At 41.8% G+C, this 24671-nt stretch overlaps 2 protein-coding genes across 2 annotated transcripts in view; one reads left to right on the plus strand and one right to left on the minus strand.

Moving 5' to 3' along the window:
* The first annotated feature begins 2312 nt into the window (after positions 1-2312).
* armc6 (armadillo repeat containing 6) overlaps positions 2313-24671 on the plus strand; it is a 494113-nt gene continuing 471754 nt past the window's right edge. Inside the window, exon 1 of the mRNA XM_051934658.1 lies at positions 2313-2327. The gene's annotated coding sequence lies outside the window, so the exon portion shown is untranslated. The remainder of the gene's footprint in view (positions 2328-24671) is intronic.
* si:ch211-212d10.1 (duodenase-1) lies at positions 13737-22904 on the minus strand. The gene is made up of 5 exons (XM_028816238.2): positions 22728-22904; positions 22159-22312; positions 14991-15126; positions 14586-14837; positions 13737-14102 (listed from the first exon to the last, which is right to left on the minus strand). Exons 1-5 carry the CDS (start codon positions 22819-22821, stop codon positions 13944-13946), a joined length of 795 nt encoding a protein of 264 aa, XP_028672071.1. The 5' UTR covers positions 22822-22904; the 3' UTR covers positions 13737-13943.

The raw sequence follows: 24671 nt of genomic DNA on the forward strand, positions 1-24671 counted from the left end.
CTGGGAAACATAGCGAATGCGGCGTGCGTCTATCTATATATGTGTATGTATTTAAAGTTGAGGTAGTGGTGACTACTGACAGTGCCGGCAGTCAGCTACTCCTCAGTGCCTGCGGTCAGGGGTTCAATTATGATTCCTAACAGCAAACGACGTCTAGCTAACAACACACCCATAGAAAAACAAAAACGAGACTGCATGGATAAAAACAATGAACGAAGGCGCCTACAACGTGCTTCTGAAACACCAGAACCAAACGAGTCATGGCTCCAAAAAGAAACAGCTTTACTACAAATATATTTCTTTCATTAAATGAAAACTTTCCCAGGACGCTCCCACCCTCCATGATCTTACATCCCTACAAAGATTGGAGGGAACAGAAAGTAATTGCCATTGTTGGATTTGCGATTCTTTAGAGAATTGGGGTTTTACTGGTATTGTAGAACAGGAACATTAAAAATAATTGACCTACAAATGATGGCACACTGCAAGACAACGATTGCACCACGATAAAATTGAGTAATTCTCAGTTTGTTGCACCCCTGAAATGCCATCTCACACCCCCTGGGGGAGTGCAGGCACCTCAGGTTGGGAACACCTAATATAGATATATAGTACTTATTTGTCCCATTGGAGAAACAGAGCTTTTTACAGAAGCTCAAGTAATACAGAATTATAACAAACAAGAACCCTCTCAAAAACACACAAGAATTACAACAAAGAAGAAAACATGTGTTTTGGCTAAAGATAAGAGAACAGTTACAGTGAGGCACTATGGTGTACTGCTGTAGGTGTGAAGGAGCCCAAGCAGCATTTCCTCTTACACTTTATTTTATTTATTACAATTTGTGTGTTGAGCCCTAGCAACGTCTCTTGACAGACTTCTGCTAAATAATTTGTTGGCTGAAGGAACTTAATGCTAGTGTGTCAGAAAAAGGATGTGCAGCATTGTTCAAAATGACCATCAGTTCTATCTTCATACTGTCCTCTGCTACTGAAGTGATGTTACCAGCCCAGCACGCTGCACTGCTATCTATCTATCTATCTATCTATCTATCTATCTATCTATCTATCTATCTATCTATCTATCTATCTATCTATCTATCTATCTATTGTGACAGATAGGGGGCGCTGTCGTCCCCTTGAACCCTCAGACCACTTGTCAGACACCAGATAAAAGTCCAAATATTGACTTTCTTATATTAACAGTGCACAAAGCACCCTCCACTCCACAATTCTCCAATAAAGAATCAATAATCAAACACAATAATCACAATCCTCCACTCCCAGCAGCTCAGTCACCCTTCCTCCCAACTTGGCTCACTGCTGGGATCTCCCACAGTCCTTTTAAAGTCTTTAACCCGGAAGTGTTTCTGTCCCTCAGTCCATGTGACTTTATAACACTTCCAGGTCAGGTGAAAACTTCATTCTTGCCGTCCCCTCAACTGGGAAGTACTTCCGGGCTATAAGGAAAATACACGTCCCTGGGCCTCCCTGCAGCGTCCCCTGGTGTCCCCCACATTATCCAGCAGGGCTCCAAGTTCCATGATGCCCTGCTGGAATTCGGGTCCCCTCAATGTTGTAGGGATGGCTCCATCTGGAGGCTTGGGGGTGTTGCCCGGGATATCTATCTATCTGCTTGTTTTGAACTTTCAACTACCCTTTGGGATATGGAATAGAAACTCATGTAGCCAGAGAATAACACGAATAGATAAAATGGGAACTTGCAATCTCCATACCAACAATGTCCAGATGATATTAAAGTGGTGCTCTGGTCACTAAACCCCCCACTACCACCCCAGCTCATTACCAGTTTTCATTTGTCTCTATCCCACCCTTCTGGACCTTTCAACCTTCAGTCACATAGGTGCAGAAGAAGTCCCTTCTGAATGTTCTTCCTTCCTAGGGTGGCTTTGTGTTGAGGGCATGTTAGAATTTGCACTATGAAGAGGATGTGGTTCAGCTAACCAAACACTGCATTCTGCCCAGCCTAATGTTTTTCTTGACACAACATCTAGAAGAAGAAGCCCACTTGTTGTGGAGCCACCTACTCATATTCACACATTTAGGTGGCTGTGACTGCAGGGCTGTCTTAACAGCAACACAGACCCTCGAGCAAAGTAGTGCACTGGAGCCCCTGTTTTGATAGCAACACAAAAACATACTGTACATTGACATCAGAAACATTGTGGGCACCTATGGTCCTGGGGCCCCTGGCTAGAGCCCATATGTTAAGACACACCCATGACTCATGTGAGTAGTCGGGTGGCATGAAGGTGCAGTGGGAACAATGGTGCCTTGCAACAAGGAGACCAGGGTTGATGTCCCAGGTGCACTCTTCATGGACCGTGCATGTTCTTCACGTGTCATCATGGGTTTCCTCCCACACTCCTACAGGTTAGGTGGATCAGTGATGCCAAACTGGCCCCTTATATGTGAGTGTGTGTGTGTTCACTCTATGATGGGCTGGTGTCCTGTCCATGGATTGTTCCTGCCTTGCACCCAGTGCTTGCTGGGATAGGCGCCAGCTTCCCCTCAATGTTGCTCTTGAGAACCAGCTTTGAAAATCGATGTAAGATGATTACGGCTTTAACCTAGACCCTTTAACCTATGCACTAACCTAGAGATCTTTCAATATTTATTAAGTTACTAAGGGGATTTATTACTTTCATATGTTCAAATCTCTCTTTTTACAGCAAGACATTTTTTGTGTGCATCACTGTTCGAACAAAGGGAATTTTGCCAATGCCAAGAAGACAATGGCTAGATTTTGAATGAAGATGCTTGAGTCTTTATTGTATTAGTGTTAAACATTATAGCACTCTTTATTAATGATATAATACAACATCACTGTGACCCTCACCAGGAGAAGAGGTTTGAGAAGGTCAGATGAGATTGTCAAATACATGTAATGCAGTTCAAGGTTATAGGGTTTACTTTTATATCAGCAGCACAGGGCACATGGCAGGAACCAACACCGGATGGGACGCCAGTCCATTATAGGGGCCACCCAAGCAGTCAACTCACAACTCACTAATTTAACACAAACGGAGAGACATGTGTGACTGAATTTGGGACCCTGCAGGTTGTACACTCAATGAAACAGTGCTACCTACTGCACCATTGTGACACCCATTATTATTATTATGCATTGTCACACATGGGAGACAGCAATTGGGCTTGAATAATTGTACTTACCCTCCAAGTCAGGGGTTGGTGCTGTCCGCTGATCCTTACTCTCCTTTAAGCACGGCAGACCAGCAGACTGACATCGAGCCCTCTGAGATCACTTCTGGCGATTGCATCAACACCACTTCAGGGTCCTGAGCCTCTGGACCAACCACTTCCTGTCCACTCATCACATAAACTGCCATCTTTGCCATTGTTATCAGTTCTGTTTGAACATCTGCATGTAAAGACTTTTTCTTTTTTTTAATTTGCTTCAAGGTTATCTCAAAACTTTATCTATGCTCTTGTGCTTATTTTACACCATCTATCAAATGTTTATTCATTGTGAGAGATGACCAGCATTTCAACCCGGCCAGGATGCCCCTAAAATGGAAGGATGGGGGAAGGCAGCTACTTGTTGACACTGCCTCCCCCAAAACGCTAGGTGGCAGCACCCTTGGAGTGTAGCGGTGCCCCGGATTCCCGCAGGGCATCCTGGGACTTGGAGTTCAGTTTCTCAGCCCTGTTGGGTGCCATGGGTGCCAGCCAAGGGGAGCTGTCGGAGGACCTGGGGACTCATGCTTTCCCTATAGCCCAGAAGTACTGGATAGTCACGAGGACCAAAGCCCTGGAGTACTTCTGAGCTAATTAAAGAGCTTGAATTCTCCAGCTGACCCGGAAGTGAGGCAAGTCACGTGGGAGGAAGAACAGAAACACTTCCGGGTCAAGGACTATTTAAAGGACTGCTGGGAACCCAGCAAGTGAGCCAGAATCGAGTGGAGGTGGATAAAGCTTGCTGGGAGGTGCTGGGAGGAGACAGAGAGAGAGAATTGTATAATTATTGTGTTTATTACTTGCCTGTTTATTGATGGCTGTGGTGCTTAGGGCAGTTATTATTGAGAAGAAAATAATAAAAATAGTTCTCAGTGTTTTTACCCTGTGTCCTGAGCGTCTGTCTGTTGGGTTTAAAGGGGCAACAGTGACCCCTAGCATCTTACATCATTCATTTCTAAATAAATTACCTTCATGAAGACATCCATATAATAATATCATAACATTTTAAACCCCCTTTAATGTACTGTATATACTCACGGATAACTTCTCCCGCAGATAAGTTGGGACTTGATTTTATGATATAATTTCCAGTATTTTATAATGTTGGTCGTATAAGTCGAATGCGGAAAACTCACGCTATTGGTCCAAGAGATTATGATTTGTGTTTTTTGTATCTCACACCCTCATACACCTTTATCGTAAGAGCATACCTTATCTACGATGGAGCGTTCAATCAGAAGAAAATATGAAGATAGTTTTAAATTAAACATCGTTGAAGTAGCAAAAGAATTTGGTAACTGTGCTTCTGCAACAAGTTCAATGCGTCTGAGAAACTGATGTGAGATTGGAGGAGGCAAGAAGATGTTTAAAAAAAAAAAAAAATGTGTCTCATTTTTGAACGGGCGTATAAGTCGGGGTCTGATTTTATGATCGATTTTCCGGGTTTCAAGATCCGACTTATACGTGAGTATATACGGTAGTTCAAGATCATAATGGGCCATATCCTATCCAGATCACTGGATATACTGCGTTAAACAGAACTGGACAGGGTGCTTTGTCCATCGCAGGGCCCATTCATTATCTAATCTGCCCATGTTTGTTGGTTTAAAAGAAAACCCACAGACACAAGGAGGACAACATGAATACTCACCACAGACAATTTGACCCCTAGATGCTATCATCATCCCAGCCTAGGCACTTTCTATGAATAAACTAATGTGTGGTGTGGCCTGTCATAAGCATCTCAGAACCCCATGCCCTTGACATAATTTCCCCACAACAGTCAGTTCAGTTAAACTATTTTTATTAGCCAAAATAACCTTCTTTCAGGCTTCTTTATTTTAAAAGTTCTCCCTCTTCCTTCTTCTCCACTCCACATCTTCCAGGTAGCTTTGCCAGACTCCAGTCTCCAGGGGAAGGTGAAGAGCTCCTTTTAACTTGGACCTGGGACTGCTTCTAGTACATTAGCACTAGCTCTTTCGAGTCAGGCAGAAGTAGCCCCAGACAGAGGAACTTGCCCCCAACAGCTCTCTCTAGTGGCCCCAGAGTATCCCTACAGCACTGTTCACCAGAACCACATGCAGCCCTGTAGGTGTCTAAATGGGAGCCATGTAAGAGGGATGCTGCCACCTGGAATACTGAGGGAACACGTCCCTGGGAGGCCAATAAAGTCTAGCTGCAGACCTTCATGATCCACTCTGGTAAAGTTTAGGGTCATGGGAGGGTTATCTGACTTAAATAATGACAACTGTTGAGTAAACCAAGTGGCAGAAATGTGAAATCCAATTTGCACCTGAATTGCAGAGACTCAGAAGTCTGTAGCTAGACCTTCTCCAGGAAACACTCTCCCTATCTCTTTCCACTCTCTATGGCCTCCTGACTAGTGAAAGTACCACTAACCAACCAAATCCACATTCTCCTTTATAGTGGGTGTTGTTCCAAGTACTCCCAATTTAACCTGATTAGGATAAGTAGTCCCTGTGCAGGTGTGTGCTTGATTGTGCCCAATGGACTTGCATCAAAATCCAAGATGTTCCTGCCTTGTACACAATGATGTCCTCAATTGGCTCTAGCTCCCCTGAATTGGATAAACTGGTTCTCAAAATGGATTGATGGAGAGTTTTTTTTTTTAATTTTTGCCTCATACTAGCCTGAGAACTGCTTCATCACTCTCACTGGAGATTGTGGTCAGATGAGGCAGTAAGGAAAGTGTCATCCACAAAGACTACAAGTGCAACCATCAGGTCTACTACATGGATGTCTCCAAGAACATCACACATTCTTGCTGAAATGCCCTACTTCAATTTCTTTGCTTTCTTTGTCACTGTTTGTGCCTCAAATTAGCCATGTTCAGCAAAAAATTATTTCACAGATCACAACAGCAAGACAGTGTGATGTAGTGGTTAAGGCTTTGGACTTCAGATCTTAAGGTTGTGGGATCAAATCCTGCTACAGTTACTTTGTGACGATGAGCAACTCACTTCACCTGCCTGTGCTCTCAATAGAAAAACACAAGAAATATAACAAGCTGTACCTCATATGTTGTAAATCACCTTGGATAAAGGTGTCACCAAATAAATAAATGTCATCAATGACTCAGGCGCCACTAAGAGTGGCAGCTATTCCAGCAGTCTTTAATTTAATATTTTCTTTATTAATCCCAAGGGGAAATTCACATACTCCAGCAGCAACATACTAATAAAGTATCTATCTATCTATCTATCTATCTATCTATCTATCTATCTATCTATCTATCTATCTATCTATCTATCTATCTATCTATCTATCTATCTATCTATCAATCAGATGCTTTTGTCAATTTTGCATACACCATTGAGGTGTTCCTACCTTACTCCATTTGGATGGTCACCTTTAAGCTGCTTTATTTATGTCCATGCAATGCTCTCTGCTCATTGAGGCTGCGTGATCTTAATCCACCCATCCTCTCTACATACAATATGTGCGGTATGTTCAATTATTATTATTATTAGCCTGATTTATGCCTTTTAAGAAGGAGTAGACCATAACACATTAGCAGCAGGAACCATCCCTAGACCAGACACCATTCTTTTGCATGACACTTTCCCACACACGTCCTCACTTGTTGTCAGCTGGCCAGTTCCTGTGGCATTGATAAGCGGTGCAACCCTGTAGACCTGTCCATGAAAACACAGCCACCTTATTATGTGGTTTTTATTAAAACAGTAGTAAACCTTTGCTCGCTATAGTGCCTTTCACACTGAACATTTTCTCTACATAGCCCTGCCTGTTCAGATGAAAAAGTCTCTCCATTTCTGTGATCTCATTCATGCCCAACCACTTCTGGACCACCCAGAAAAAGCCCTTTGTGATTTCCCTTCCTGGTGGTTCTTGAAAGTTGTCTTTGTGGCTGCGGGTTTGACCCGGGGCCTGGAATGTGGGATGTTATAATGATCCATTTTGAATTTACTAATTTAACTCTGATGTCACCCTGCTATTTTGTCTATATTTGGACGTGTCTGATATTCGGCAAGACAGATGAAAGCTATTTAGCAGGAGTGAATAGGCGCCATTGTTCCATCGGCAGTCATAAAAATGCAGAGACTCGGCTAAAGAGACACTTTTTTTTTTCCCAGACACCTGCAAGAAAGGGGAATGAGGAACGCAGGAGGCTTTGTGGGCCAGCAGGATTTATGACTATTGTGCTAAAGAGAAGACGAAAGCCTGAGCCTGGAGCTGGCTTTGCAGATTTTCTACTCACTCGTGTTGACTGATGGCTGCCAGCTTTCCAATTATAAAGCTCTCACATGCGCAGATGTAAAGTTTTGCTGCAGGGAGTTGGTGATGGCAGGTTGAGGCCTGAAATCAACTCAGAGAGTGCGCAGACGTGGCCAGTATGTAGGAGAGGCAGCAGTATTTTCAGTTTGTCACCTGTTGCCCTATGTGCTGCCTGTAGGTGGCACTAGTGTCCCTGCTGGTGTTCAGTCAGGAGGCATTCTTACTTGTAACTGAAATGGTAGTTTCATAGGATAAGAGGACAGAATGAAATGTTTGTCATGTTTAAATGTGAATCTTCCCTACACACTCATCCCTTCCACAACCTCCTCCTTTGAGCTCATTAGGGTTTCCCCTTGTGGTGCAGCCTTCCTCCAGCAGTCCACATGTGCTCTTTCAGATTGACTGGCCTTAGAAACCTGCCATGTTGTAAAAGTGAGTGTGGGGCTCTTTTTGGGTACATTTCCACCTAAGAGAAGAATTGGAGAGATCTTGACAAGTTCATGATAATAAATAAGAAATGGCATAGCAAAAAAAAAAACCGCAAGCATAGATAAAGGTAGCTGCAGCAAGAGTTGTTCAGCCATCCATTTTAGCCAGTTTTCCATTATAGGCATACCAGCAGCATTGGGATGGGAACCAAACCTGGATAGGAGAAGAATCCATTGTAGGGCACACTCATCCAGCTTAACAGTCATCAATCAACCCAGTTTGCTCATTTTTATGTATGCCATTGAGAAACTGAAGGAAAAATGGCACCAATTCGGGGAGAATATGCAGCAATTATATAAATAACAGCCCAAGTTAGTTGACATGTTCCTGATGCTGAGAGGAAACCATTAACCACCATGCTGCCCAGTGTCTGTTCTTTCTTATTTATAAAAACTGTTAGATGCTATCAAAAGCAAGGCATTAGCAGTTACCTACATTCTGCATCAGTTTACAAAACTTGCTATGACAGGCTATGCGAAAAGTATAATTAAAGACACAGTATTGTAGCTTGGCTACAAATAAATAATAAATAAATAAATACTAGGGGGCTTTGCCCCCTGCTCACTTCGCTTGCCAACCCGCAATGGCCTATGCACCAGCCACTTCGCATCTCTGCCACTCACATTGTGAAGAGGGGGGCTGAACACACCACAAGGAGACACGATCGCTCCTCCGAAACCCCCTCTTAAACGGTGATACAATGGGAAACAAATACAGTTTTTTTCTTAACCTCCTCTTTGCTCAGTCAGCTGCTGGCTTGCTGCTGCGTTGCGGCGCACTTCTGTCATATCACCTATGTCTATATAGTTAAATCTTTTTTTCGCTTTTACCTTTTCATCAACATCACATTAAATTTTGATTCCATGTTTGGAATTACATCGTGACAACGCAACATATAATTGCCTGTGAGTGAATATCGTTTCTTTCTTTCTGCAAGAAATGTGTCTGACAATAGCATTCACACAAATGAGAAATGATATCTCTCGCGGGATTTCACTTTCACCAAACAACAAATCTTTTAATTCTCGCGGATATGCCTCTTCATTGGGAAGAAACTGTACTTTTTTTTCCCCTGATGGCAACACGAATTAGACGATCTACAAGTCTCCGACTTAAAGTTTAAATCTGAACAATATATTCAATCTCTTTTTGCTGTTCCCTTATTTCACCGAGTAATAATTTCCCTTTGTTTGCGCTAATGCAATCTTTACTATCCTTTTTTTGAGACTTTCAAATTTTCGTAATTCCATTATTTCTAACCTGCTCTGTATGTGTACCGTGCCAACGTTTTTGAATTCTTTAAAATGTTCTACTTTGTCATCTACTCTTTGTTTTATTTCCGGCCTCAGGTGTGGTTAAATCTCTTGGCACAAAGACTCGTCTCGCAGGACGTGAAAGTGACTCTCTGAGAAAGTCACGTCTCGTCTCCTTCCAACCTTCCAAGATTTTTTTTTATAATAGAGAGAAATAATCATATATTTTTATAATGTTTTTTTTTTCTTTCACTTTTATTCATTTTGCATCCTTAGATTTTCTTTACCACACAGAAGATGCCATTGCTACCACTCTACATACTGCACTGAGCCAGGAAGACCAAAGAGGGAGCTATGTAAGGCTTCTCTTCGTAGACTACAGTTCAGAATTTAATACACTAATCCCTGACATATTGGTAAGCAAGCTGACAGACTTAGCCCCCCCCCCCCCCATCTGCATCTGGATAAAGGACTTTCTGACAAACCACCCACAAACAGCTAAATTCGACCCTCATCTCGCTTCTTCCCTTTTGCTCAGCACTGGATCTCCACAAGGCTGTGTGCTGAGCTCTCTACTTTACTCTTTGTACACATATGACTGAACCCCAATCCATCCCACAAATACTATCATTAAATTTGCAGATGACACCACTGTAATAGGGCTCATATTAGAAGGAGATGAGTTGGCCTGGGCGGCACGGTGGCGCAGTGGGTAGCGCTGCTGCCTCGCAGTTGGGAGACCTGGGGACCTGGGTTTGCTTCCCGGGTCCTCCCTGCGTGGAGTTTGCATGTTCTCCCTGTGTCTGCGTGGGTTTCCTTCAGGCGCTACGGTTTCCTCCCACAGTCCAAAGACATGCAGGTTAGGTGGATTGGTGATTCTAAATTGGCCCTGGTGAGTGGGTGTGTTTGTGTGTGTCCTGCGGTGGGTTGGCAGTCTGCCCGGGATTGGTTCCTGCCTTGTGCCCTGTGTTGGCTGGGATTGGCTCCAGCAGACCCCCGTGACCCTGTGTTCGGATTCAGCGGGTTGGAAAATGGATGGATGAGTTGGCCTACAGAGACGAGCTCCAGAGACTGACAAAGTGGTGTTCAGTGAATAACTGAACACAACACTGAACCAAGGAAATCATTTGGACTTCAGAAACCACAGAACAAAACCATTTTCTATTTACATCAATGGGGATCATGTGGAAAGGATGCAGACCTTCAAATTCTTGGGAACCCACATTTCAGAGAACCTTTCCGGGTCTGAGAACACCACAGCAATGGTCAAAAAGAGCACAACACCAACTGCACCTTCTGAGAGTGCTCAAGTAAAACAACTTGGAGCAAAAAAAACCATTGGTGGCTTTTTATTGTTCAACCATCAGAAACATCCTGGCATACTTCATCACAGTACGGTATGCCAGATTCACTGCAACAGACGAGAAGGCTCTTTAGAGAGTCATAAACACAGCACAACAAATCACAGGCTGCTGTCTGCCCTCCTTGGAAGACATTGCCCTCTCCCGCCAACTCACCAGAGCCACAACCATCATTAAGGATCCTTCACACCCTGGGCACCACCTGTTTGAACTGTTGCCCTCTAGTCTGCTTTATAGATCTTTAAAAGTACTGATAGATTCAGAAACAGTTTCTTTTCAATGGCCATAAATACCTTAAATAAAAATAAGCAAATAAAGGCTGTTAAAAAATAAGTTATTTAGTCAGTAGACTCTTTAACTATTACTTCTGGTTCCATTGTTATTTCATCTCACTTCTTTTCAACTGTATTTTTATATATAACTATATAACTTCGCCCCCTCCTTGCTTCGCTCGCCAACCCATTCCCTCTCCCGCCTGCACTTTGCGCCGTTGTGAAGAGAGGGGCTGAATGCATCCCAAGGAGACTCGTCCACTCCTCCGAAACCACGCGGAAACGGTGATACAATGGGATACAAATAAATTCTTTGCTCGATCAGCTGTTGGTTTGCTGCTGTTGTTTTGCCGTGTACTCTGAATTTCGCTCGCATACCAATTTGGGGGGGCCATGCGCCGTTGTGAAGAGTATGGCTGAATGCACCCCAAGGAGACGTGGTCGCTTCTCTGAAACCCCTCTTAAATGGTGATACATTGGGAAATAAGTAACAGTTGTTTTTTTTACCTCTTCTTTGCTCGATCAGTTACTGGGTTGCTGCTAGCTTGCTGCTGCTTTCGTTCCACATGATCGGCATTTCAGGCGGCGCTTCGAACATTTAAAAGCCTGTACAGTACCTGTCCTCTTGTCCTCATACACAATGTGATGTCTTTTCGCTTTTCTGCTATTTCACCAAGTAATATTTTCTGTTTGTTTGTGCTAATGTGATCTTTTCACTCATTTTTTGAGACTTTCGAATTTTCCTACTTCCATCTCTAACCTGCATGTATATCACAGGACTTGCTTCCAAAGGTTGTAACTATGATGTGACGTGCCTGTCTCGCTGGATGTGAAAGTATCTCTCTTCAAAATATCTCTCTTCCAATGTGTCCCTCTGTCTCTCTTCAAAAGATCACGTCTCGTCGCCGAAAAAAAGTCTTGTCCCAAGATTTTTTTATATAATAGAGAGATATTACCGTTTTGTTTTTTTCCTTGCTTGTATTATGTGTTGTATTATTGGTTGGGTTTCAGGAAAAGTAGTATTGTTTTTGCCTTTTGTCCCCAGTTACAGAGTTGCTTGTAATTTTGTTGTAATTATTTTACAGTGACAATAAAGGCTATCAATTCAATTCAATAAATTGTGCCATTTCATCTTGGTGTCCTTAGCAACTTTATTTTATATTGTGCACTTATACACTGAACATAATCTGAAGGTATAGTCCATTATCACTCTTTAATTTAATATTGTTTTTTATCAGTATGCTGCTGCTGGAGTATGTGAATTTCCCCTTGGGGATTAATAAAGTATCTATCTATCTATCTATCTATCTATCTATCTATCTATCTATCTATCTATCTATCTATCTATCTATCTATCTATCTATCTATCTATCTATCTATCTATCTATCTATCTATCTATCTATCTATCTATCTGCTCCAAAGTTCAGGTTTTTTTAAGCATTTCTGCAATGTCAACTGGTATATGCAATGTCAAATGACTTAATGGCAGGTGGAGTGACTTTCTATAAGTCGCTTCCTTAGGGTTTACAGCCCCATGCCTCAGCCACCAAACCACAAGTATTAGTCTTAGGTCAGGCTTGTTTGACTCATTCTTGGTATGAGTATACTATCTCTGTGGTTGATTTTATTCATAAAGTAACTTTGACGTAGTTGCTGCATTTCTAAATTTTCCTTGAAGATGTAAGCAGGTCCTCCAACTTACACAGAAAACATTGGGGTTGGTGACAGGATTGACCGTAAAAAAACCTCATACTGTTCCAGTGTGGTGCTGAGGTGTCACCTGCTGTTCTCGGGTCCCAATTCAGGAGGTTCGTCGTGCGCATGCTCTCAACCTCTCTGTCTCTCTCTTGAAGATATAGAGCAGAACGATTCCTTGGTAGAGCTTGTCAAATTAGAATTGCAGATCCAGTTGAGTAAAAGCTGATGGAGAAGCCCTGATATATTTACTCAATGGTAATTTCATTAGGTGTACAGTGCCTACAGAAAGTATTCACCCCCTTCATGCTTGGTTTGTGCTCTGACATGAACTGTCAACTGTGGGACCTTCTATAGACAGGTGTGTGCCTTTCCAAATCATGTCCAATCAACTGAATTTACCACAGGTGGACTCCAATTAAGCTGCAGAAACATCTCAAGGATGATCAGGGAAAACAGGATAGACCTGAGCTCAATTTTGAGCTTCATGACAAAGTCTTGAATACTTATGTACATGTGCTTTCTCGATTTTTTTATTTTTAATAAATTTGCAAAAAACTCAAGTAAACTTTTTTCATGTTGTCATTATGGGGTGTTGTGTGTAGAATTCTGAGGAAAAAAATGAATTTAATCCATTTTGGAATAAGGCTGTAACACAACAAAATGTGGAAAAAGTGATGCGCTGTGTATACTTTCCGGATGCACTCTATCTATCTATCTATCTATCTATCTATCTATCTATCTATCTATCTATCTATCTATCTATCTATCTATCTATCTATCTATCTATCTATCTATCTGTCTGTCTGTCTGTCTGTCTGTCTGTCTGTCTGTCTGTCTGTCTGTCTGTCTGTCTGTCTGTTATGTAGTGTGTTTCATATCTATCTAATCCAATATGGCTGAATGTTGTTGGCATTGAACTGTTGCACCTCCCTAAGATGGTTTCTGCCATGAACCCAGTATTACAAGATGGGCTCCTTGTGACCCTAAAACTGGATTATGCAGATTCAAAAAGTGAATGAGCAGTAGGTAGGACCAGGACTTGACGTGCTTCTGTGAATTATATCAGGCCTTGCATATAGGTGAGTGATCCACAATGTCTAAATCATGACATCCTGCAAAGGCAGTTTCTCAAATATTCATCATCCACCTTTTTGTTGGACCAAAACAATGGTTCACATCCCAATGGTGCACATTCATCATACTTTATTAACATTAGATGTTATGTGATTTTTACTTCACAAGAATGGGAGGAAACTAACCTCCATAGATCAAGAGAAAGAACAATTGCAGAAAATAGCAATGGCAATGTAAAGTTCAGGGCAGACAGCATGAGAAAGGCATTCCAATAGGCACTGTGAGTCTTTGCGTGGCAATGGCCAGGCATGGCATGTTCTCAGTGCTCTCTTGACTTCATGATGGACTCTATCCAGGCCTTGTAAGCAGTAATTCGAGTGTAGACTCCTGGGAAATGCTTGACACCACAGTTCTTAGGTCCAAAGGAGATAATTCCTTGGGCCACCCCGTTGCACACCAGTGGCCCACCGCTGTCACCCTGCAGAGAGAAGTTCAACATGATTTCTGAGTGGCACTGGTCTCCTTTTTTATGGTTCATAACTTATGATAAGTCAATATCAATGATAAGTCAGGAAACTTAGAGGCAATATTTAAATACTGCAAATGTTTGTATTGTATAAGAACTTACTGCATGTCAGTCATTTCTTTGTTTTGGTGGAGATTTCTAATCCATATTATTGTTTAATATCTTGGTGGCCCTAAGGTCAGGACTAAAGGGATGCACCTAATACGCTTCCTTTTAAGAAGAAATGGACCTGGAACCCAATATATTTACTTGTCACCATCTCCACTAAGAACCAGTACTGAAGACATGCACCTTGGTCCTGGTCCTGTGGTGCAGCACCTAATTCTGTTTGCAGTGACACACCTGGCTTGCTCTATAGGAGGAGGCCAGTGCCACATTCTTCTAATTGACCCACCACAGAGGAACTGTACATGATGCCCTCCTTCTAACCCTTACCTTGCAGCCTACCACTCGTGACTTTGTGCAGATCATTGTCTCTGTGATTCCTCCATCCCATCTCTTGTTGCACTTTTTCCTGCTGATTATAGTCACATTTGCTTCTTGCAGCGTTTGTGGCATCTTTATCTTTTGGCTCACTGTGTTGCCCCATCCGCATATAACACAGGGGGTTTTCTTCTCCAAGTCCACCTCACAATCCGGCAGAGCAAGCACCTTTATGTTGCTGTTGAGCGCAGCTTGATTCTTGAGCTGTGGGTCAGAAAGATCATCTAAGTGAAAAATAGGACCAACCACGGGTGTCTGCTGTGCTAGGCAGCAGGCGACTTTCTGAAAAGCAATGACAAATGTCAGAGTGCAGTAGGAGCTAATGAAGTAATGGCATGTGATCATGGTAGCAGTCACCTTCAGCAGCATGATGTCATTGGTTGCATTCTCTATGTTGAAATTGGGGTGAGGGAAGCTCTGCTCCACTTCTAAGAACACTTGGCTTGGCTCCTTGTGTTTCAGATTATGGGCACCCAGTAAGACTATAAGACTTCTGCAGACACAGACAGAGAGAGAGAGAGAGACAATGTGTTACAGTCAGAGGCCACCAAAGTTTCAAATAAGCTGCCTGACAACTAAATCGAGTCATTCAGTGCTATGAAACCGTGGCACAGAAGATCAACTCCATTGGATTGTCTGATAACCAATTCCATTCTGTTGTTCCTTTTTATTTTGTTTTTCATATTATGGCCTTTTTCACTTCTCCCTGCATTTGCTGAACTTTACAACATTAAGGCATCTCTGTCTGTATGTCTCCTCACATAGTTTTGTGAAGCTCTGTTGGTCCTTTAATGGTGGAGATCAGGCTGCTCCAGTCCAGCGTATTCTTAAATTGCCATTGTTAAAAATGTGATTAGTGTTGGACCCTTATGCTCAACCCCTCACACACATGTAGTATGTGCAATTCCATACAGGTTGACCACGTTTGGCAAATCCTGCTCTCCATACCTGCACAACCCATGATCAGTTATCAGTGTGCCAATGCCATGTTGCCACATGTGTGCCATTTCTTTCTTCGCCAATTTCCCATTTGCAGGAGTTGCCAGGGAGCTTTTCAAGTTCATGTGATATCCTTTAGGAGGTAGACCCAGGGATGTGCGGTCAGGGGAGGCATCATCATGAAAAGTAAAAAAACTAATAATGATAACATAAAACAAATTTATTCACTGGTCTTTGCTATAATTTTTTTTTCTGTATGGTTCCAATAATTTTGATAATTTATATAGTCAGAATTGCTGAATTTGTGCATTTCCTGGTCAAATACAGGGGAGAAACGTGAGGTGCAGCAGCGACGAGCCTCACCTCAGACTGCGCTCTCCCTTACACACCGGGTTGATGCATGCAATTGGCGCATGCCTGTTGCTGTCTCTCTGTATGTTGCAATATAAGGTTTGCAGACACATTTAATATACACCCTGACTTTCCATAGTCTGGCTAATATCTTCAATATATTTAGTCTTGGTGATCGAACATAAAACCGCTGTGAAAAGGCACAAGGTGAGGTAGACAATACCGTGCTGCCCCCGATGTGAGTCCAACAGGTGCTCGTTGCTGCTGTTCTTCTTGGCAATAATCTCCACACTTTTAAAACTAAAGGAAAATAAGGAGGACCTTTACAAGATAGAGATTGTCATGTAGAAGGATAGGCACATTGACTTAATTTACAAATAAAAGTAAGACCATAAACGGTTTTCAATTTTATAAAAAATGGGATCAGACTAAAAAAAAAATCTGATATTTCAAAGCTATATTTTGACCTTAAATAAAATATTCTTTTTTTCTTCTTGTTATCCTATTGTTGAACAGTCTGTATTAAAATTGATTAAAGCATCAGAATTAAAAGCTTTTAAAAATAACTAAATATTTCAATTAGGGTCAAAATTGAAATCTGTTTTTTTTTTTTGAATTTTGGAATTGCAACGGAAAATTTAGAACACATGGAGGTGCAGAGCAAATGTGCTCTCTCTGCTCTCTCTCTCTCGGCGCTATACATGTAATGTTCTTTCTTAGTCATATATGTACCTTACCTATCTGTGTGTAAATTATGCTGGTGAGATGTGCATGCTGCCAATTGATTAGTGAACAAGCTACTCTTTTGGGTTCATATATTTGTAAATCTGACTTTGAAGGAATCAGTGCCTCACCAGCCATGAACCTCACCGCACATCACTAGGCAGACCATCTCATCCCATACATGACCTATGGTGGTCACTAACGGATGTGCCATGCTACCCACAGACAGACTGATAGACAGTACAGTACAAGTTCCATACATCTATCTCTCCATCTTTTTTCTTTCATTTTAATATATTTCTATCAATATATACTTAAAGAGTTTATATTAGAGTCCAATACAGTGCTACTCTATCTAACAGTTATATTCTACCCATCAGTATTGTAGGTTAACAAAGCAGAAATACATTCTTACTGTGCTTCAGTATGTTTTGAGTATATTTTTACTTTAACTGAGTATAAAATTGTCTACTTTTACTTTTTCTTCACTACTTTTTCAAACGCAAATATCTACTTTTACTTGTTCTGACATATTTTTTGTTCACATGTATTACTCCAGTATATAAATGAAAAACCAAAAGGGTTGCACAAGTATGAACATTTTCCTCAGTTATTTAAAATACTGACTTCCCACGCTTTAAGAAAACTTCTGCTTACAAAGAATCGGAGATGATTTTCAAATGTGCACCAATGATGCTAATATTTGGTCATGTACAGGGTATGCAGCTGTTACATGTACACCTCACTGCAGCCTGCAGAATTGGGCGGGGCTGGACATTTGGGACGGATGTTGGTGATGCACCATCTCAGGGTCAGCCTTTTTCAGACACTGTCCTCAGGGCAGCCAGCCCAGACTTATGTGCTCACATGCAGTTCTTCACTCACCTTGTCATGTGTGTTGCTCACATATCTTCTCACGTTATCCTGGGCATCATCATGAATAGTTGGAAAAGTCCAGGAAAACCAAAGGACCAATACTTTGAATGTGAAACCAGAAGTGATACAATCTAGATAAAGTGATTTACTAAACATGATTAGTATTCATTTTGATGACTAATGTTGGTGTTAATTAGCTTGGAAATGCTCAGATATCCTGTCCTCGATCGCATGGCCGTGGCACAGGTTGCTGTGAGGAGGACTTGAAGCCCAATCACGTGGCAGAGATAACCCACAGTTGCAACTCTTGCGTTGTGTTACACATATCACGTCATAAGTGCTTGATTAAGATCAAGATCAGGATTCAAGGCCCAGTGGTTCGTATGTTTTTGCATGACAGATGGGGAATCCTTAGCACTTTGTATTTAGAGATTGCGTCAATTTTCATGCAGGTTGGTGTTATTTAAACAACAATGGGCATCTTTATGGTCAAGGGTTGATTGAAAATGTTTTCCCCTTAAATTAATTGTAATTAGGTGTTTGTGTTAAATGAGAGTTTCAGGAATGGATTAGCTCCTTATTAAAGTGGGATTGTCTGTGAGTCCCTCCCTGTTAGCAAATACCCCACTAAATTAAGGTACAATCATTTGGATGTCTGCTTACTCTGAGCGTCACTGCTTCAACTTGTGCAGATTTTGCTGATACTTGATTGATTTAATTCAATGCAAAAAGAAGGTAGTCTGGGTTATTTTAAGTGTGTAAGAACTTTTTTTGACTATATAGAAAATGGGGGACAGCACAGTGGTGCAATGGCACAGTTGCTGCCTTGCAACAAGGGGATTGATGTTCAAGACCCTGGTGTTCCCTGTGTGCAGCTTGCATGTTCTCCCCATGTAGTCATGAATTTCCTCTCTAATTTTCATGCACAGTCCAAGGACATGCAGTGTAAAGTTGTTGTAATTCAGCCAGGGGTCCTCTCCTGGCTAGGCTTCAAATCCTTGTTTCATGTCCTTTTTGTTCATTTTTGAGTTAGTTATTTAATGTTACTTGTGTTAATTATTTCCTTTATTCCCAATGCCTGTGTTATGTGCCTTGTGTTTTGAGGGTGGTTCCCCCAAGAGGTGGGGCCACTTGCCCATCACTGCAAAGGACTGCCCTCCACCCTATTAAGGTGGGGATAACTTACAGTCCCTTGGGGTTCATTGAAATGCACTTGGAAGTTGGTGTTTATTGTGTTTCTATCTGTGCTTTTGTGATTTATTGGATTTTTATTCTACCTTCTATGCTTTGTTCTTGACTACTCTTTGGATTTTAAATTGGGACTTTGTTCAACTTGTATTGCCTTTGCCTTTTTAGGCAATTCTTTTTTGCTATTTGTGCTTCACCAAGCTTAATATTATTACAGAGCATTTTGTGAAGAAAACATTTTTCTTAGTTTAGAAAGATTTTGTGTTTTCCTTTGTTACTAGCCAGGTTTGACGGTGTTCCCTTCTAGTCAGCAATTTTGGAAGCTTCTTAGGACCTGGTGCTTGTGAACTCTCGAGTAACATATCTTAGGTGGATTGGATCTTGATGTATGTGTGTGTGTGAACGTTCACCCTGCCGGTGCCCTGCTCATTGATTGTTTCTGCTCTGTGCCCGTTCCCAGTGACCCTGCTCTGGATATGTGGCATTCAAAAATGGTTGGATGGATATAAAGCAGCCTGCATTTACTTATACATAAGTACAATTAAAATCAGACATTTTAAAGCTTCTACTTAAATAGTTTTCTCATGAACATTTTACTGTTACTTGAGTAACTTTTCAGAAAGAGATCTCTTACTTTTATTCCAGAATGGCTTTATACAACACTGCTAGTCATCAATTCAAAGATAACACACTCGGAGGAAGGAAAGCATATACTGTATGTGTGTGAGAAGCGTAAAGCATATGGCTGAAGGTGTGAATGACGTGCCATTATAAGCACATGCTCAGGTTTTACATAAGAGATAAAAGGACTCAAAAGTTCACATCAGCAACACTTTCATTTTCTTCTGATAGAACTAATACAAGAAAAAAACAAATAAAGAAAAAAAGAAAGAAAAATCTGGCTAGACCTAAATGTAAAAAATTAAATTAGTGCAGGTGGATGAGTGAGTGAGTGATGTGGACTTGACAAGGCACCTCCGGCACATGCAAGAGTTTCAAACAGCATCAAGGGAGGGTCAAAGCTTCTCTGCACTCTGCGTCACTTTAATAAGAACCTGAAATCTGATGATGAAAAGGATGATTTACTTAGTTTTCATAACATTACTGTTTAAATAAAAATGGGGAAATCTGTTCTTGCATTGTGTGAAGGACAGCCGGGTCCCATGCCCGGCAGGGACGCCCCTGCTGCATCTGTTCCGGGGGAGCCACCATGGGCAGCTCAATACCTCCCCCGGGACGCTTGGTGGCAGTCTCCCTGGCGGACGGTGATCCCCCAGTCTAGAGCATGGCTCCATGGGAGATGGAGTCCTCCACAGCCTGGTTGGGGGCTCGGATGGCCGCTAGGGGGAGCTGCATGGAGTCTGCAGCCCGGCTGGTCGAATCTTCAGCCCTACCTGGAAGTGCAATTAGAACCAGGTGGTCAAGCACCTGGAATGCTTCCGGGTGGGTTATAAAAAGGGCCAGCCGCCACCACTCAGGGAGCCAGAGTTGGGAGGAAGGAAACGAATCTTGCAGAGGAGTGGTGGGAGAGGAGAGTGTGTTGTTGCTGTGATTGGGATTGTGCTTTTAGGACTGTGCATTGCCTGTGGGTCACGGGGAAGACGTGCGCCCACGGGTGAAGAAAAATAAAAGTCCTTCTGTGTTTATACGTGCCTCTGTGTCCTTCTGTTCTGGGTCAGGCGCCTATATAGCACCTTTTCTACAATTGTTATAACAGTTCCTGCTAAGAAAGCCTTTAACATGTAATCTCTATATATAAATATATTGTGATGGACGGCAGAAACTCCCAGCACGCTAGATGGTGACTTCCCTGCAGCTTAGCGGTGCCCCAGATTTCCATAGGGCACTATGGGAGATGGAGTTCGGCTTCACAGCCCTGCTGGGTAACGTGGTTGCCGCCAGGGGACACTGCAGGGAGACATGTGGACTTCTGTTTCAATATAGCCCAGAAGTACTCCCAAGTCATGGGGATGGAAGGACAGAAGTACTTCCAGGCTGAAGAAAATACAAGTCTCTATCTGACCTGGAAGTGCTGGTGAATCACATGCACGGAAGGACAGAAGCACTTCCAGGTGAAGGACTATATAAAGGACTAGTGGAGATCCAGCAAGAGAGCCGGAGTTGGGAGGGAGTGTGACGGAGCTGCTGGGAGAAGAGAATTGTTGAATTATTATTATAGTTATTGCCTGTTTGTTGTGGTGGAGGTGCTATGGCACACTATTGAGAAGAAAGTAAAAAAATATTCTTAGCACTTTTAACCTGTGTCCAGTGTGTGTCTGTTGGGGCAAAGGTGAGCAACAGCACCACTAAGCGTCCACTTTGTGATAATATATATATAAAATCCAACGTCTGTCTGTATGTCTGTCTGCTTTTCACGAGAGAACTACTTAATGGATTTAGATCGGATTTTTTCTAGAATTTGATTGAACATTCCAGTTGATTTTGCGACTTCTCTCATCGTGCTAAGAATAACAGTTCGCTTGCAGGAGGAAAATATTTGTGCTAATCCGAGGGGAGGGGGAAACGAGACGTCAGGAGTGGGGGGCCCTCCTCACTGACCTGTTTCACTACTACGTGGGTGGATTCACGGGGTACGGCTAGTTCATAGCATATAATGATATCCTCAACATAGTGGAAAATTACAACATAATTATAAAAAACAGCTTTAATAATAAAACATCAGGCAATGCACAGCTGCAAATGGCAATATGTTGTATAAGAAAAAAATTTAAAATCATTTGTTGTATTTCATAAATTCTTCACTAGTGCCTTTCATATCAATACAGCTACCTGTAGTAGATCTGTACTATCTATCTATCTATCTATCTATCTATCTATCTATCTATCTATCTATCTATCTATCTATCTATCTATCTATCTATCTATCTATCTATCTATCTATCTATCTATCTATCTATCTATCATATAGTCCCTTACAATGATATCTTTCACTCTGTCTATCTTAGGCACTTTACTTTTTACATAACTCTAATTTCACTATCTCATTTTTTATTGCAGCTCTCTTATTTTATATTTATGGCAGCTCTCCTGTATAACTGAACCAGTCATTTCATGCCAGCAGATACCCTTTTACTTTTATTATGCTTCCTATTTTTTATTGTATCTCTTTTTTTAAACCAGCCAACATTTCCTTGTTGTACGTGTCCTTTTTACATATTGGAAGTCATTTTCTTCATTTATGATATATTTATTTATTGCTCCTCTCACATGTTATATTACACTTCATTTCTCCTCATCTTGTTTTTTATTGCACTCCTCTAATTTTATGTTACATTATATTCCACTTCTGCTTTTATCTAGTTAGACCTTCATTTTCCTGACCTGACATTTTTGCAATTGCCTATTGTTTCTGTTCCTTTTCAAGATGAGGAGAGGAGGGTGACAAGTGCTCTGTAGACTCTGGAATTGAACTCTTTGAATAACTTACTGTCCATTACAGTGGGCAGCGGTCATCACAAAGTCCTCCCTCACAAGAAATCCCCCACAGGTGCGCTTTTCAACTCTGTCCACTATGTATGCCATGTAGGGATGGCTGTGAGGTTTGGCCTCATGTCCCCTGATGATGCTGCTGCCAGTCCGTTCTGAGAATTGAAGCAGATTATATTTATCAGCAAAGAACATTTGTGTTAATCATCCTATTCTCCAAAACAGACATTAATAATGAATATTTTAAAGATCCTTCAATAGTTGACAGGCAGATGCCTGGTATAGCAGAGCCCAACTGTGTCCAACCAATATGCTGAATGTGCATACATCATCAGTTTTGGAGATGGAGGCTCTATAAAACAAGTAGCAGCACATACATAAGTATACTTTGCTCATTATGCTTGTGTGAGCACCCAGAGCTGAATGATCCCCAACTTTTCCTACACTAAAAAAGCAAGAAGATGAGGAATCTGTTCCAATCCCTGCATTTGACTGGAAGTACTGGCAGGCTGCCCCCCACTGATCAGTGGGGTTCTACATTACCACTCTAACAGGTCTTTGTGTACTTACCTGCTTTGAAGATGGAGGGCACCAGAGAAAGAAAGGTGGCAATCAGACAGATGATGTCCATGCTCAAGGTTTGATGTTCTTTCTGAGACAACATCTAGAAGCAGCATCTACTGAGTTCTCAAGGCAGGAAACTGATGACTTTCCTTACCACTTGTGTGGTGTGAAAAATAGCAACAAATATCTGACACTTCATGTGCTAGTGGTTCACCCTGAGACAATTTATCTGCTATATAAACCAGCAGCATTCAAATTATTGGTAAAACTATTTTCCAGATAACTTACTCTCTGCTGCTGAAGTTCATATGAAGTCTTAGGCGGTATGGCAACTTGTCAGCCATGTACCACACAATTTCCATCTGTCCAGATTAAAAGAAATAAAAAAAAGTTATATGCTCTACCTTTATATGTATTGTGAATGAAAAAACTGCCCCCCCTCCACCAACTGGGCTGGAGAGTGGTGGCCATTATGGAAGGACATGGATGAATGCACACCCCAGCTGGGACAATTACTATTTTCTTTCCCAGTTGGGGAGAAGATATGATGGATGGATTTGGGGAGACTGCCTCCCAAGAACAGGTGTTCCACAAGTAAGTTGGGTGACAACCTGGGGGGGGGGGGGGGGTGTTTAGAGAAAAGAAGAACTTCCTGGGGTGCAATGTTCTGTCACATTCAGGTCCAGCAAAAAGGCAGCTGGAGTCAGGAGAGTAGGAGGACAAAGCACTTCTGGGATGAATGGGCAACAAAAATTGTCTGGTAAAAAATAAAGCCTGTAATGGTGCTACTCAAATAAAAGGTCTGTTGAACCCAAAACTGATGTCTGTGTAGTTGTATCTGGGATTTGAGGATCTGGGGTGCCCCCTACAGGCCACAGTATATATGCTATTTACACATAAACATCATGGAGAATAACTGGGAAGAAAGAGTTGTGTTGCAAGGAGCAGGTCAGATTTCTAGCTTGTGTATTTGAGCTTGTGAATGGTGAATTAATTTATAATTATATTGTATTTGGATTTGTTAGATGAAGCAACATAAATCTATCTGTATTTTTACAGGTATCTATCTATCTATCTATCTATCTATCTATCTATCTATCTATCTATCTATCTATCTATCTATCTATCTATCTATCTATCTATTTTCACACACGTGCGAGTAGGAGGCAGCTAAAGGGCTCAAGTAATGGTAATCAGACCAGGGGGTGGCAGGGTGTGCTGACTGTCTTTCTCAGTTCCTTGCAGACCGTTCCCAGGAAATCCCATCAGGTTCTGGTGCCTTTGATGATGTCACTGCCGGTTCTGATGATGTCACTTCCGGTTCTGGTGCCTTTGATGATGGCACTTTCGGTCACAATGATGTCTCATCCTCTCCAGGCCTTTAAAGCCACCATTTTACCTCCAGTCTGGTAGTTCTGTTTTGGACTCAGTCTTGTGAACATTTCTGTTCAATTATTTTCAAACTTTTGCAGCCAGGATATAATATATGGGTGGCTGCCCCAAACCTTTATAATGTCTGGAGTGTATTCCTTGTCACACTATCTATCTATCTCTTGGTTTCTGTCTGTGCATATTTTCCTGGTATTCTGGTGTTTTATCGTGGAATTGTCCTGGGGTGAGCCTCTTCTCACTTTCAGACCCTTTAATACATAGACCTGAACAGAATGTCCTAAATGTTATCATGCCAGCTCTTGCCATCTACAAAAGTTCTCAAAAGACTCCATCATAGGTTGTATTGATAATGGAGACACGTACAGGAGACTGGAGGAGAACTTTATGTTGTGGTGCACAAAGAACCACCTGCAGATTAACAGCAGCAAGACAAAGGAATTGCTGTTGAAGTTCCTGTACGTCAAGAAATCCCTAAGACAGAATTCCAAAAGATCTCTGGTCTCAGAATTAATTTGAATAAAAGTGTACTCTTTCCAGTGAATTCACAAGCATATAATA

This window comes from Erpetoichthys calabaricus, chromosome 12, assembly GCF_900747795.2.
Source record: "Erpetoichthys calabaricus chromosome 12, fErpCal1.3, whole genome shotgun sequence".
Classification (NCBI taxonomy): Eukaryota; Metazoa; Chordata; class Cladistia; order Polypteriformes; family Polypteridae; genus Erpetoichthys; species Erpetoichthys calabaricus.

Bases quoted from the DNA above. Each gene is read 5' to 3' on its own strand.
- si:ch211-212d10.1 (XM_028816238.2), bottom strand. From the start codon at position 22,821: ATGTTGTCTCAGAAAGAACATCAAACCTTGAGCATGGACATCATCTGT. The intron at 15,127-22,158 runs GTAAGTTATTCA...CTGTGTCTGCAG, and splicing joins GCTGCCCACTGTAATGGACA to AAGTCTTATAGTCTTACTGG. The intron at 14,838-14,990 runs GTGACTGCTACC...TCTGACCCACAG, and splicing joins ATGACATCATGCTGCTGAAG to CTCAAGAATCAAGCTGCGCT.